The following is a 16,353-nucleotide window of genomic DNA, read 5'->3' as shown; positions in this document are numbered from 1 at the left end:
CCGATTTCTGTACTGCTCAAAAGTGTAGTACTCCAGTGCATTCACAGTTGAAGGAAGGCAGTAGGAGAGCAGGTGTTACCCGAGGGGTATAGTCTCTGCTTGGTCCTTACCTAAAGGTGGATAAAAGGGATCAGAGTTACCTGTGGCAGGGCCGGCATGTGTTTCTATGAATTGCAACGTACATTAGCTTTCTAAAAAGATATGTTATTTATTTTTTATTTCCCCAGAGTTATTCATGTTGTTTTATTTGTTCCTTTCAAACAGGAGATAGTGGACACTCCTTTCAAAAATGGAGGATGGAAAGCCCGTTTGGGCGCCACACCCCACAGATGGATTTCAGATGGGCAATATTGTAGATATTGGCCCTGACAGCTTAACAATTGAACCCTTGAACCAAAAAGGCAAGGTGAGTTTCTCAGCTGAGATTTCAAAATTTGATTTTTTTCTATAGATGTCTCCCTTCTTAATGAAATAGATATTCCTAGCACAGTATAAGGGGAAGCAATTTTCTGGTAAGTGAATCTTAGTTTTCTAGTGAGTTATTTAATTATTGTTTAAGTATATATCCTAGGGAAAAAGTGGTATCCTATCATAAAATCGGACAGAAATCTAGTGAGCCTTTTATTATCTTATTCTTAAGAAATAGCTGTATGATAAAATATGAACAATAACATTTTTATTCCTTATACTATATTGCTAAAGCTAATATATCTGTGATGTAGTCAACATGTTATAAAACAAAAATATGAAGAGTGGGATTATTTTATCATTTTGCTTTTTGCTTTAGCTTCTAGATAATTTTTTAAGCCTTTTATTTACTTAAATTTATTAGCATGGGATTGGAGTAAATATATTAAATAAAGATAGTCTTTTTTTTTAAGATACTTAAGTCTAACAAACCCATCTATTATTACTAATATTTTCATTATAATGATAGTTTTTAAAACATAGAAGCATACTTTAATTTTGTATACATGGCATCTATTTCTTTTTAAGCTTAGGGTAGACAGTATTACAAAATGGGAGTTTGGGGAAAATGTGATCAGGAGTCTCTTTGAGTCTTCCTGGGGACTATAAGGTCTGTTTTTGTGGGAGAACTTCACAATTTTCAGTTTAATAAATACTCCTATTAAACAGATCTTCTGACTAAATTAAATGTGTTGATGTCATTTCTGTTTACTTTAGACTCCGAGACTGTTCGTGAATAATTTATATTCTACTGATACGTGGTTAACTAATGCCATATGACTGGCATCCTTCTGGGAACCTTAGAAAAACAAGGTGGATCTCTCATGAGGTCTTTTCACAGAAAAAAACTATTCTGTTACTGTAAACAGCCCAGGAACCTAAATGCATAGCTTACAATGTGCTGTGTTAGAGGAGGCCAATTAAAGATACTCTCAGGAAAGAAAACACAAAGTGTTTTTAGTTTTTCCTCTTATTTATTAACAATTACTTCTTTGTACTTACAATGCTGTACATGTTCAAAGAATGACAGAGTTAAGAAATAAGCTCGATTATTTTCATATATTTGAATCTGTAGGGGAGGGAAAATTTTCCTCTACTCTTTCAGGTCTCTGGCTGGACCTAAGAATAAAACTGATGTAAGACAGATTCACAGTAGAAAAGCATACCATTTTTGTGTGTATATTGGAACCTTCACAAGAGAATGAAGATCCAAAGAAATGACCAGAGCAGAAAGCTTTTATACCTTTTTGACAAAGAAACAATAAATTTGTGAAGAATTGATAAGACAAAGGGGTTGGGTTAGGGGCAGTACATTGTGGTAAAGTAATTAGGAACATAAGAGTTAGTGTGACAGAGTTTGTATAGATTTCTCTTGGTCTTGATTCCCCTTCTCTGGTGGTAAGAATGTCTTCTTTCTTCCTGGTACAGGGAGGGCACTTTTCACATAGGAATTTTCTCTCCTGATTTCAGGGATAAAAAGGAGGGTGAGAATGGCTTTCTTGCACCTGCTGTTTCTCAAGAACATTTAATTCAAAATAATTAGTATGTCAAAGTAGCATATTTAGGGTTATAGAAATTTGATGAGCCTTTCAGTATCCTTCAAAGTCTTTTTTCATTTTTATGTAACATATTTTATAAGCACAGTAAATCAGAAGGCTGCAATGAAAAGTATTATTTCCCAGGTATATTCTAGAATATTCTGTTGTATATATTTTGTAATATCCACAGGTGACAAAATAATTCAATTCAGGCATAGAGGAAACTTGCTTTTTCATATTTTAAATATTTTGTGTGCTTTCAACTTTTGCCTTATTAGTATTGGTCAGTACATACATAGAAGCAATAAAAACACTTCAAATTTAAATTGTGGAGTTTTGAAAACTTTATGGATTTGTAGGTAATTCTATAAACTAAGAAGCTTTTTTCCATAAAAATTTTTTGGAAGTCAACAAATTCTCAGGGATTGCTTCTAATTTTTTCTCCTACTCTCTGATGAGGGTCTTAATAAACTATAACATGTTATAATAACCATATAGTTGAAAAGATCCATATGAATAGCAGTCTTTTGCTTAGGTAATTCATGGTAGAGAGATTATCATCTTTTAAATAGTAAGGAATTAAGTGCATAAAGTGATGGACAAGTCAAGTAGATCTGTTTGCTGATATAATAGAAGCATGGAAGAGAGGGAATTATTAGCTCTGGTAGGGTATTATCATCTTTGATGATAGTAATGGCTTTAAAAATTTTTTGACTGTGACCAACAGTAAGAAATGGATTTTACATTGCATTTCATAGGTGTTTTGTGCATGTGTATATATTTATAAGAAATAGATTATATATGTCAACAAGTATGTGTATTATGCGTGTGTATGCATATTCATAAGTGAAACATCCTTATCACATGTGATATATGCTGATATTTTCTAATATCTTTTATGCTGTTGAAAATGCTGTCTTGAACCTCTAAATTGATTTCATGTTCTATATGCAGCAGACTGGAAATCAGGCTAAAGCTCTAACTCTATGGTATATTAAGGGTCCACATTTTCTTTTCCTCTCTATTTGCTAGGATTATCTTTTATCAGTCAACAGTCTCCTCCTCATACTCTTACCATATGATTATTCTTGTGGGTCTGTTTCTCCTTTTCTGCCATCTTTCCTCTCCAGTATTTTTCACGCCCTCACCATAAACCAGGTGGTTTTGGGTGCTTTGTGTCCTTGCTCACAGTGCTCCTTTTGTCTCTCTCCATAGCTTTTTGCTTAGCAAATATTATTTATCTCTGAAGACTGAGGTCACCTCCTTTATGAAATTTTTCCACAGATACCCAATCTCTTCCTCCTCCTCTCATGCAGTAGAATTTACTGTTGATTATTTCTTCTTTGGAGGAATGCTAAAAATTCTTAGCTGCCTGTAATATTTTATCAGAGATATTTGTTTACATTTCTCTCCCCCTCCCTACCAGACTGTAATCTCAAATGCAGAGACTCTTATTTGTCCGTTTTGTCATTGGAGCTTGATGTGCTGTGTTTGATGTGTGGTAGATGTTTACTGCTGGTGATCAATGTGTGCTTTGTTATGTGATCTTCCCCTGATAGGAGAAAAATGCATCCTCCTTCTTTAAAAGAAAACAATTGCTTTAATGAGACAAATTTTCTTTCTCACTGAGTAGGCAGTAAAAGGGAGAAGAAGATGAGGGCTGGTGATAATTGGGGGATGAAGGAGGGAGAGAAACTATCTTTTAGGATTCATTACTGGCCTTTTACCCCTGCTCTTAACCTTCCCATTTGAGGAATTTGTTGTCCTCCACTGCTGCCCCACTTTCTGAAGCCTCTTATCTTTGATGTGGCTCCTAACAAGATAGAATCAAAAACTGGGGTCTGGGGAGTCCTTACCCCCTTTGCCACAGCTGTGAAAAAAGGCTAATGTCTGTGACATAAGCAGTTATTTTTGAATGCATTTTCCTATAGAATCATTGTTATAAATTGTAGATTGCTTTATATTGCCATTAATATACTTAATGTACATTATGGATCAGTTCTGATTTTATGATTTATCTTGTAAACCATTGCACATTTATAACATGTGTGCTGGGTTCCAAATAAGTAACTTCCAGAGTTCTTAGGCATAACCGGTTTCTAATTTGGGTGTGATTTGGGTGTGACTTTGAATTAAGGTAGTATCAGCGGCCTGGATTTTACTCTGTAAACTATAGCAGTAGTCTTGTCTTATACTCTGGCATATATGTACAAATGTAGACCTATAAATATTACTTTAAAATAATTGAACATTTTTCCTTAGAGTTTTATTAGATGTGGATGGAAACTTCAACCACAAGAGTAATTGTAATTGAGAAGTATAAATTTATAGATGACTGTTAGAATGACATGAATAAAATTTAACACTCTTTAGATGTAATTTGAGATCATTTATTCTCTCTTGCAAGATACTATCTTAGTTCTAGAGTTTCTACCATAGCATTTAAGTGGTATAATAAATACAGACTTACCCATGGATATCTGTAATTTTACAGACCAAATAGTTTTGGATAGTGTTTATATTTCTGATACATTTCTATATAGGAATTTGGGTCTAATATGTTTTACTCAAACAGTAGCATTAATTAAATAATAGTCTGTTCTGTTGGTATATCTAATTGAATGTTACTTTTTTTAAACAATAAAATTGCTTTATATACAAACATTAAAAATTTTTTAAGAAGTTGTTAAAGTACATACCATGTAAATTTAATATTAACATACTTCTTGTTTTGCTCCATCCTAGCTGGGCGTTAGAACACAGGATGGATGTTTTTTATTGATTTCCATTATTGATTTCATGTTCATGGTAAAGTGGATAATATTTGAGTAAAGTTATTATCCTCTTTTTGGGTTAGTGACTTTATAAATAGAAGGATCTTGTATTACAGTTTAATGAAGAGCATACTGTTGCCATTATTACAAGGTATGCGACCAATTAAGCTCCTTTATTTTTCTTACTATTTATAAGCTTCTAGTTTAATGAGCTCTTGTTTTGTTTGTTAGACATTTTTGGCTCTCATAAACCAAGTGTTCCCTGCAGAAGAAGACAGCAAAAAAGATGTGGAAGATAATTGTAAGTATCAAGTTAAAAAATAGTTCTAAGCACAGAAAAGGAAGCTATCCTTCCAAAGAGTAAATTAGTGGTTATATTACTAGGTATACTATACTGGTTCAGAAGAAATGGAGCCTTTTGATACGAAGGTTCATGTGAATGGAGGAGCTCAGAAGTCCTGAATTCATTATTGTCTTACATTTGCACTTTGGTGAAAGAGTCTTGAATGTCCTTTTAGTAGTGTTATCTCAGTTGTGTAAATGTGGGAAACGGTAATAATTTACTATGAAGCCTGAACCAAAAATCTCTTAACAGTTTTGAAAGTTATTTTGAAGCTCACCTAGAATCAGATAGTTTTTATAGTAGTATATGTGGTTCAGTAATTTGGAAGTTGAATCAAGAAGACCCATTTAATGTCACTGTTTAAGGGAAACCCAACATTAAAAAGAAGTATAAGTACTAATTGAAAAATTGATTTTAGAACATTGTATTTTATCTGAGCATATTTGGTGACCAGACCATGTTTATTCTTACATTTTCAAGGTTAAGCAGTTTCATTTTTTATTTGGCAATATTTTTTTTAAAGATTTATTTATTTTAGAGAGAGAGCATGCAAGCTGGGGGAGGGACAGAGGGAAAGAGAGAGGGAGAGAAACAGACTCCCTGTGGGAGTCACGGGGCTCCAAGTGGGGTTCTGTCTCATGACCCTGAAATCATGACCTGAGCTGAGATCAAGAGTTGGACACTTAACCAACTGAACCACCCATGCACCCCTATTTGGCAGTGTTTTAAGAATCATGTCCTGTTGCTTGGGTATCATTAATGGTGTCTGACATTAAAAACTCTCCATTTAAAGAAAAAAGGGAGACTCCTGGCTGGTTTAGTCGGTAGAGCATGCATTTCTTGATCTTGGGGTTGTGGGTTTGAGCCCCACACTGGGTGTAGAGAGTACTTAAAATCTTAAAAAAACGTGTGCACCTGGGTGGCTCAGTTGTTAAGTGTCTGCCTTCGGCTTAGGTCATGATCCCAGGGTCCTGGGATCGAGCCCTGTATCGGACTCCCTGCTCAATGGGAAGCCTGCTTCTCCCTCTCCCACTCCCCCTGCTTTTGTTTCGTCTCTCGCTGTGTCTCTCTCTGTCAAATAAATAAAATCTTAAAAAAAAAAATCTTTTGAAAAAAGAAAAGAGAAAGGAATGTATTTTGTCCTTGTTGATTTTTCTCTGGAGTTCACATTTGAGTAAGCCTGTAAGGTCCGCATATGTGGATGGGACGACGTGGAATAAATAGAGTAAGGGAGAGCCCAGGGACTCAGGGAGAGCCTGAGTTCAGATTCTGACTGTGCCGTTAGGAAGCTGTGTGCTTCTGGTCGATTTATCTCTCTTCTTTGAGCTTCTCATGTTAAATTGGGAGTAATAATGTGTATGTTGCATGTTTAGAGATGACATATTTAAAATGCTTGGTGCAGTGCCTGACCTCTAACAGTCTCTCAAATGGTAGCTGTTATTATTAGGTGTAGGAGATTGAGGGAAAAAAATGTAGAGTTCCTTTCCAAAATTGCTGGAGAATTTGTCTCATAATATTTTTCTGAATAGTAATCAGAACCAAAAAAAAAAAAAAGGAAAGAAATAAAAGAATGAGATTCTACAGTATTTAAAATCAGAGAAATGATTCTTTTCTGTTAAAACTTGCTGGAACATTCAGAACATTCAGAATAATTAATCCTTTTCATATATTAAAATAATGTTTTTTTGTTTGCATATCTGCATGTAGCTAAACATAAATGGTTTTGAATTTTTTTAATCCATTTCTTAAATTAATATTTTAAAACATGGTTATATGATATTCTCTCTGCTTCCTTTAAGTTAGAATTCCTAATCCCACAATATGTTCCCCTGAAAAAGCTAATAATATAAAGCCATACTAACATGTGAACGACGACTTGCTCTCATTTCTTTACTTCCTTCCACACACACCCCCAGCCTTATCAGGAATATCTTTTAATGAAACTAAATGAATCCCTAAGTTGTGAAATATCTGCCAATGGACACAAGGGTCTTCCTCTTAAATAGTACTACTCAAGGTATTTCATTTTATTAAGACGTTGAAAGGTAAATGGTATTTCAGAATGGTAGTTCAGAGGAAGGTGAGAGAAGGGGGAGTGGTTTAGCATTGTGCTTTGGATAAGAAAAGGTGACATGTAGATCAGGCTCCTGGAGGATGAAGGTGGAAGAAGTGCAGGGATATAGAAAGGTTGGTGACCAGAAGTCAAACTAGATATACCTCTGCTGCCTACCTTCTCCAGATCTTTCTCAATTCAAGGGAAAGATGCCATTCAACTGTTAGGAGACTTCACTCACTAACTTCTTGTTGTATTCTGTTATAAGTGACATTAGAAAACAGTGAGATGGGCACCTGGATGACTCAGTCGGTTAAGCATCTGACTCTTGAATTTCAGCTCAGGCCATGATCTTGGGGTTATGAGATCGAACCCCACGTGGGGCTCCACACTGGGCGTTGAAACTGCTTGGGATTCTCTCTTCCTCTCCCTCTGCCCCTCCTGTCCCTTCTGTTTCTCTCTCCAAAAAAAAGGAAAGAAAAAACAGTGCCACATATGTGCTTGGAAAGTGAACTGGCTACATTATATGACTATAGAGGCCTAGGCAGTCTTTTTTGAGATAGATATTGCAAGAGATTCTTGTTTGACAGGATTGGTCTGTGGTAAGCACCCTAAAGAAAGTACAAAGAAGAAAGTAGTTCTAGTGGTGGTGGTGGTAGTGAAAATGGGGAATTATCCTTTGTGAGATAATTTTTGAACTGACCTTAAAGTGTAGGTAGACTTTTGACACCTAGAGATACAGAGGTAGACTCCAATGCATGAATATATTTGGGTTTGATAAGTAGTTTAGTTTGCCTTGCAAGTTAGACCATAGTAAAGGGAGTTACAGAAAATTACATGAAAAAGTCAGTTGAATGCAAGTTTAATAAGGGCCTTGAATATCAGACTTGAATATGGATTTTGGTAGTTGATGGAAACCCAGTGATGTTTTTTGAAGAGCAGAGAGATTTAATTAGTGTTCTAGTTAGATTTACGTGTTGAGTAGTCTGGATGGATTAGAGAAGAGTGCCAATAATAGAAACAAAGTGTTGGGGAAAAAGAGTGGTTTTGTCTACTGTAGCATGTGGTAGAAATGGAGAAATGAAACCCAAGGGAGTGGAGGGCTGGGAGAGTAAATATTAGGCTGGGAGAAAGAATAAGTCAGTATATTATATTATGATAATATTATGTATAATACAATGCACATTAACAATTATATATATGTGTGTGTATATATGTATGGATATAATACATACTCTGATGTATTAGTAGAGCAGATTTCAGAAAAACAAGATTTCTACCCTGATTGTGTTGTTAATTAGCTGCATGTCCTGGGTTAACACATAATTTTCCCGGGACTCTTATATCATTTGTAAGGCATTGACTGAATGATCTGATTGTCCCTTCTCATTCTAAATTTTTATCTTTTGTGTTTTTCTGTAAAATTCTGAGCATCTGATTTATTTAGTATAATCATTTTGTTGTATTGAAAGTATTAAAATCAACACTCTATGAAGTAGTACTTTCCACTTGAATTGTACTCAACTTCTTAGTCAACTTTCATCAACTTTCATTAATGTATACTCACCTGGTACTCAATAGATGTACTCACCTGTTTGGAAATTTGTTGTTTAAAAATATCACTGTAACACATATGTAAACTGGTTATATTTTAAATTGGCCTCTGGGGTTTTACATGTCCCAGCATTTTAAAAAGATGGGATTAAATCTAACCTAGCAGGTGGATTTTAGCTTGGATCAGAGTGATTCAGATTAAGATAGTATTGTTTTATCTTGCTTTTCTTCAAATATTTAGTGGTTTACAAATTTTATGTTTCAGGTTCACTAATGTATTTAAATGAAGCCACTCTTCTTCATAATATCAAAGTTCGATATAGTAAAGACAGAATTTATGTAAGTATTTTACATATGATTTAGGTTTTTGTGGGGATAATTGTTTTACATGCTGCTGTTTGATTTTGTCAAGCTTGAAATTTTCTAACAGGAAATCTTATTTGTTCTGTTGAATAGTGTGACCTCCATAAGGATAAGGATTTTTTCTAGTTTACTGCTCTAATTCCAGGGTTTAGAACATGCATGGTACATAGTAGGCACTTAATGAATATTTGTGGAATGAAATAATGAATTCAGAGCATCATCTGATATCTTTCAGACTTAAAAATATCCAATTTGTTTAAAAAAAAACACTAATTGGGATTTTGATTTCTTATTTTTGGCATATGTTTATAGATGCCATTTAGTTAATTCACTTTCCACATTATTCTGCAAAAAGTTAAGATAACTTACAAAGATAAAGAGAATATATATTGAAATAAATACTTTGATGACAAAGAAATGTAAATTAAAATAGAAAGCAGTACCTGAGGATATCTCAAGAACACTAAAACACATCATAGAGCCTAAATAGTTGTAATATTTCATTAAACCCTAGATAACTTACCTTAAAAAACCAGAATATTAAAAAATGAAAGAAAATGCTTTTGATGTTAGTTAGGGTTTATACCACATTGTTCAGATGGATACTTAACTAGTATGTTTTAATTATAATTATTCATTGGGCATGCATGAGGTTTTATTCTAATATGACCTTGTAGATTTCTTTGTTGGCTGGAGATAAATTACCCCACTGTAGTTCTCCTGTTATAAAGATGGGGCTCCATTATTTTTGCAAGAAGAAAACACATGGCTTCTGTGACTCTTCTCAGCTCAAATGGCAGTCTTAATCTTTTATATCACTATCAATTTGCCTAATTATACTTACTTAATTCTGACTAAATTACCTTTAGTCTTTGCCATCTGTCCTAATAGTGACAGCTGGGAAATAGAACTAGTCTTGTCTTTTTCAGGAGAGTTTACTTGCCATCTTTCAATTGTATACAATATTAGCCTTCACTTTCTTCTTTGATTTTTTTCAAAAATAGAGTAAATAGAGAATATAGGTTGATATATGGCTATTTTTTGATTAGAAATACATTTAGAAGCAAAATTCACTCAATCAGCAGACTAATACTGAGAATCTGCTGTATGCTAAATGCTGTTTTAGTTACCAAAACAATGCAAATTTTTTAAATTTGTTAAAACAATTGAACTTGTAATAAGTCATTAAAAGTTGATTTGGCTCTAACCAGGAAATACCATCTTTCAAGTAAAAATGGTCAGTATTTTTTCTGTACATGTCTTATATTACTTGGTGGTAGAGCAATCATATTTATTTTAGCAAATTTTAATTGTTTCAATATTTTTTCTAGAAATCTGGAAAATTTTTTATTACTTTTACAAGGAATGATTATACTTTTTAAGAATTGAGATACTTTATTTTTATTTGGGGTATTTATACAAAAGCTTGACACTCATGGGATTTTTATTGGTCTTTTAGTTTCCTATGTTGCTATGGTATTGCACATTGCTGACTGTGACCATTAATAACTGAAGATTTATACGCATGTTTATTATACTTTTAAGAAAATTAGTTGTCTTTTTTTTCACATTTAGTCGACCTACAAGTCTTTTCTAAATTGCATGATTGATAAAAAAAAAATTATCCATTTGTGAAATTTAAGTTTTTGTTTTTCATGTATAATGTCTACATCACTCTGGAGTATTTTAGGGTTATTCTTAGCTTTTTTGATCTTTCTTTTCCTAAAATATGTATGCAGTTGGGCACATGACCTCTGTTAGATAATGGCTGTTTGGCATCATCAGCTTCTGTTTGGAAAACCAGTATTTTCAAAGTTATCTGAGGCCATGATTGGTATGTTTTTCCTAGCCAATTATATCTTTTCGTTATAAAATATTAAAAATCAGCAATACATAACTATAGTTATTATTACTCTAACATATGGAAGAAATGGAAGTAGTTTGGAATAAGAGTTTAAATTTGATTTTTTTCTATTTCTCACCAACCAGAATTATCATAATTCTTCCTTAGACTTGAGTAGAACAATAGCTAACTCACATTTAACATTTTCATTGGCTACTAAAATGTCTGTTACTTTCCTTTGTTTCCCACAGAAAGATTATTACCTGGAATTTAAAATTTTTTTACTCCACTGCAGTAAACATCTTTGAGAGCATTCATTGAATTTTAGATTAGTAGTCTGAGAGTTCAGTGTTTCCGCATCATTTCCCTTCTACAACTAGAAGCAGAAAAGAGAAAAATATGGTCCTGCCTGCCCTAGTTTGGCCAGTAAACCACAGCTAATTGCTAAACCACAACTCTTTTTCTACCCACAAGGAATTTTATAAATCCTATTGGTGCATTTTTCTGGTCTTTTAGAGCCACAGTTAAATTCCAAATTTAAAAGCAAACTTAAGTTGGTCATTAAACATTTAGCCTGTCCAGTATTCTAGGCAATGGTTAACATATGTTGTTTTGCAAAAATCTGGGACCAAGTGCTCACTGGAGCACTAAATTAATTCTTGGCTTTCAGTGATGGAGATTGGCCTAGAGGATCCTATGAGCTCTTTTCAGTAGCAGGGTAAATAAAGTAGTCAAGGTGAGGAATATAAATGACCAAGACTTGAGGTTTAGGAATAGATATAGGAGGGTAGATTTCTTTTTTTTTGTTTGTTTTAAGATTTTATTTATTTATTTGACGGAGAGAGACAAAGCAAGAGAGGGAACACAAGCAGGGGGAGTGGGAGAGGGAGAAGCAGGCTTCCTGCTGAGCAGGGAACCTGACACCAGGCTCGATCCTAGGACCCTAGGATCATGACCTGAGCCAAAGGCAGACGCTTAATGACTGAGCCACCCAGGCGCTCCAGGAGAGTAGATTTCTTAAGTAGAGTCAATGAAGATGGCTGATTGAAATAGAGGCTTAGACTCAGCCTCTGTCTCAATGTCTGTGGTGTTGGTGGTGATATCATGAACCGGGGGGGGGGGGGGGGGGGGGGGGGGGGGGCAGGAGGGAGCATATGGGAGGAGAGTGTTTTCTTTGAGGCAAACTGTAGTCAAGAGAGATAATCTTGATTTTGGATCTGCTGAGTTTGAGATGCATATAGGATGAGAAGATGAAAATATTTATTAAGAATTAGAGAAATACGGGTCCTGTACAGAGTGTATGTTTAGGGCTTGAAATGCAGATTTGGAAGACCTAATTTATATAGAGAATTAAAGGTCTGTATTTGCTGTATTTTCTTTCTCCTTATGAGCCTTGTTTAGTTTTAAATAAAAATAGTAATTGGAAAATTTTATATTTATGCCTTTTCTGTTTAGACATATGTCGCCAACATTCTGATCGCAGTGAACCCATACTTTGACATACCTAAAATATATTCTTCAGAAACAATAAAGTCATATCAAGGAAAATCTCTTGGGACCATGCCACCTCATGTCTTTGCAATTGGTAAGTGATTTTTTTTCCCTTATATTGTACAAATTTACTGTTTTTCTTTTGGATTAATAAAAGATACCATGAGTTGAATATGTATTTTGGTGGGCCTTTATGCATTTTGAATGTATCACCATTATTTAGGAGCATGTATCTTAACACAGGATGGGGAAGACTACTTTTGCAGCTAACTCATGGGGTAGTTATACATCATTATCTTTGTTAAATGTGTCTGCGTCCTCTTAAATATGTTGAAATTTGGATGTAATAAAAGCTGACCTAATGGTTCTTTTTGGCTCCTTGACATGAGCAGCTCCGTCTTAAAAGTGTCCTCCTTCATAGCTTTGAGGCCCGGGCCTTCCACTGTTACCCAGGTCATCACTTGTGAGTATGTTACTAAGGCTGGGTATGAGCCATAAGAGCAGACGTCTTCCCTACCTTATCTTGCATCAGGGCTTTATAAATGTTAAGAATTAGAAATGATATATGCTGTATATTGCTAGGGAATCCATGTGGGAAGACAGCAGTTTTTGCCTTTCTCAGGTTTTCTCTCATCTTTAGCTCTGAGGAACACAGAGATGGGGTTTTTTGACATACACAACCCTACCATAGCTGGTGACTGCAAGTACAGAGATGTTAGTTAACCTTTTGGATCCAGACATAATCAGCAGTTTATTATATGATGACATGTTTTGGTAGTAGTTCTTAGTGCAGTCTGTTTCTCTTTGGGGTTTCTTTTCATGCCTGTGTTTTGACCAAACCAGGCTTCACTTCCCAATTTGGCTGACTTATGTACTGGGCAGAGTGAATGTCAGCCAAATCCAGTGCAATAGCGGATTGACTTTTGGTTCTGAGATGCTCTGATGGGCATTACTATGTTTTGTATCAGCTAGCAAAATGGTGTAAAATCTTTAGAACCTGAATATGACTAAGCTCATCACTGGAGAGAAATTATATGTTTAAAATGTAAATAAACTGACTTATTTTTAGTTGTTTACTGCTAAAAAAAATGTCTAGAATAATATCATGAAAGTGGGTGGAACAGATTGTTGATAAATTTTCCCCTTGTCCTAGCCCCTGGTCAGAAGGATGGATATACTCTTAGATGCAGTTTGCATTCGGTCCAGTAGAGTTAAAGCCATTTGTAAAGCCTTCTTCATTTGTATGGGTAGCACATGTCTGAAATGAGAAATAGTTGTCTTATAGAGCTAAATTGGTTAGGACCTAATTTTGAATTAAAATTGTTTTAATATGAGACCACTTTAACAGAATTAAATTGTGCTCAACTTGTCTTTGTAGTACTACTACACAGATTTTGCAGTTAGGAAGTTTTTTCTCCAGCAGAATTTTTGGTTACCAAATTTCTTAATTGGTAGCTGTTACTTCTTGCTTTTCCCTGGGGTCTTCATTAGTTATGTATACTGAGTTTTTTTTTTTTTTTTTTTTTTTGGTCTGCTCTGGAATTAGGAAGAACTGAGCCACAGATCGTAATATGAAGACATTCTAGTACAAACATAAGAGTTGCTTATTTGGATTTCATATTACTTAGCTGTCAGGGTAGTAAGATAGGACGTTTAAAGTAAAAACTTTTAGAGATGTTTTGAACACTTGAATGATTTTATTTTAAAATGTTACTAACTGTAAACACACCTTTATAATTTCTTTAAGAGCAAGTGTTCTTTGATAGTAAGACAACTTTGTATCATTTAGTAGATCTGTATTTAGTACACCACTCATCATTAATGTGTTATTTTGACCCTAGCTGATAAGGCTTTTCGAGATATGAAGGTGCTCAAGATGAGTCAGTCTATCATCGTATCTGGAGAATCAGGAGCTGGCAAAACAGAAAATACAAAATTTGTTCTAAGGTGAGGAGTTTTTAGCTAACCTGGAATATTTTGAACAGGTTTATTTTTTTTTAATTTGTGGTTAAAAAAATATATAGCATAACACCAGTTTAAACATTTCTCAGTGTACAGTTCATTAGTGTTAAGTATATTCACATTGTTTTTCAGTCAATCTCCAGAATTTTTTATCTCTAAAACTGGAACTCTATGCCCATTAAACAACTCCATTTCCCCCTATTCCAGCCCCTGGCAACTACCCTTCTGCTTTCTGCTTCTATGATTTTGACTATTCTAGATACCTCATATAAGTGAATCATACAGTATTTGTCTTTCTGTGACTGGTTTATCCCACTTAGCATAATGTCCTCAAGTTTTATCCTTGTTGTATCATGTGTCATGATTTCCTTCTTTTTTTTTTTGTAATTTTTTTTTTTTTTTTTTAATTTGAGACAGAGCAAGCACAAGCGGGGAGGAGGGTCAGAGAGAGAGAGAGGGAGAAGCAGACTCTCCGCTAGGCAGGGAGCCCGATGTGGGGCTTCATCCCAGGACCCTGATTTCATCACCTGAGCTAAAGGCAAATGCTTAACTGACTGGACCACCCAGGTGCCCCTTGATTTCATTTTTAAGGCTGCATAGTTATTCATTTTGTTTACTCATTCATTCATCAGTGGGCACTTTGGTTGCTTCCAAATCTCGGCTGTTGGGAATAGTGCTGCTGTGAACATGTTATGAACAAAGAGGTACAAATATCTCTGATTGAACAGGTTGACTTTGTATACTTTTGCATACTTTATTTTATTGTATTTTTTAAAGATTTTATTTTTTAATTTATTATTATCTTTTTAGAGAAGGAGAGGGAGAGATAGAATCTTGATCTCACAACCCCGAGATAATGACCTGAGCCAAAATCAAGAGTCAGATGCTTAAACCACTGAGCCACCCAGGTGCCCTAAAGATTTTAAGTAATATCTACACCCAACATGAGACTCAAACCCACAACCCTGAGATCAAGAGTTGCATGCTCTATCGACTGAGCCAGCCAGGTGCCCCTTTCATACTTTATGACATAGTTTGAAATGGTAAGCTCTGTCCCTTTTAAAACCAGATACCTTATGTGGAAGCTAAGCTCTAGATTGTTGAAAACTATGTCTGCATGTTCTTATGAGGATCCTAGAGGAGACCCATGCTGGTTAGGCAAAAGGAAATCGAGGAATGTTCCTTCAAAATTCAGCCTTTACATTCTGTTCTCAGTATTCCTGCTGTTAATGTGGTTGAAACCATTTTTTACCTTATGCTTATGACAATTGGCCTTCTTATTTCTGGGTGAAACCATTTTTTACCTTATGCTTATGACAATTGGCCTTCTTATTTCTATCTCCTCATCACCCTCCTCTCAGCGTATCCCCTTTGTTGCCATCAAATTACACTCTGTACTTTGTTTAGAATCATCGCATTATAAATACAGAAGGAACCATAGCACTCATTAGTTTAGTTCCTTCAGTTAGTTAAATCTAGTGTTGAAGCTACTGCTAGGAGCAGTGCATTTTGAGTTCTCACCAGTGTTATTCCCACTGTATCAGTCTTAGTCATTTGCTGGGGGGGGGGGTGCCCTTCTTGAAATTTTGCTATTTTTATGCAGATGTATGGTATTCAGTTATTTGTATGAAATTAATTTAGAAGTTCATTATTGTGTATTATGTATTTGCAATTCTGGTTAAGTGAGTGCTTCCTAATGCTCTGGGAATTCTAAGTGCTTCAATTTCTTCTTTCTCTTCTGTATGTAAGAGTCATATGGTAAGTCTGTGGTTTATATACAGCTTTGAAAATGAACAAATAATTTAGAAACTGTAAACTTATAATACAAACTTATGTTGTAAGTCAAAGATTACTTTTTGTTTTGAAATGTTCCAGGAAAATAGTTGTTCCATCATGTTTAATTTTTGGCTAAAACAACATGAAGAGTGGTAATGTCCTTGTTTTTCAGTGGCAGATTACCTTAC

At 34.8% G+C, this 16,353-nt stretch overlaps 1 protein-coding gene across 8 annotated transcripts in view; it reads left to right on the top strand.

Moving 5' to 3' along the window:
- Positions 1-289: 289 nt before the first annotated feature.
- MYO6 (myosin VI) overlaps positions 290-16,353 on the top strand; it is an 85,514-nt gene continuing 69,450 nt past the window's right edge. For all 8 annotated transcript variants that reach the window (XM_028097876.2, XM_088024317.1, XM_088024320.1 and 5 more), the window contains exons 1-5: positions 290-406; positions 5,012-5,081; positions 8,996-9,069; positions 12,392-12,521; positions 14,269-14,374. In XM_028097876.2, the coding sequence (XP_027953677.1) occupies positions 290-406; positions 5,012-5,081; positions 8,996-9,069; positions 12,392-12,521; positions 14,269-14,374 (497 nt within the window). The remainder of the gene's footprint in view (positions 407-5,011; positions 5,082-8,995; positions 9,070-12,391; positions 12,522-14,268; positions 14,375-16,353) is intronic.

This window comes from Eumetopias jubatus, unplaced genomic scaffold (genome assembly GCF_037043125.1).
Source record: "Eumetopias jubatus isolate StellerSeaLion01/CBP00866 unplaced genomic scaffold, mEumJub1_p1.0 scaffold_6, whole genome shotgun sequence".
NCBI lineage: Eukaryota > Metazoa > Chordata > Mammalia > Carnivora > Otariidae > Eumetopias > Eumetopias jubatus.
The sequence above is the reverse complement of the archived record's forward strand: the minus strand, read 5'-3'. Positions and strand labels throughout refer to the sequence as shown.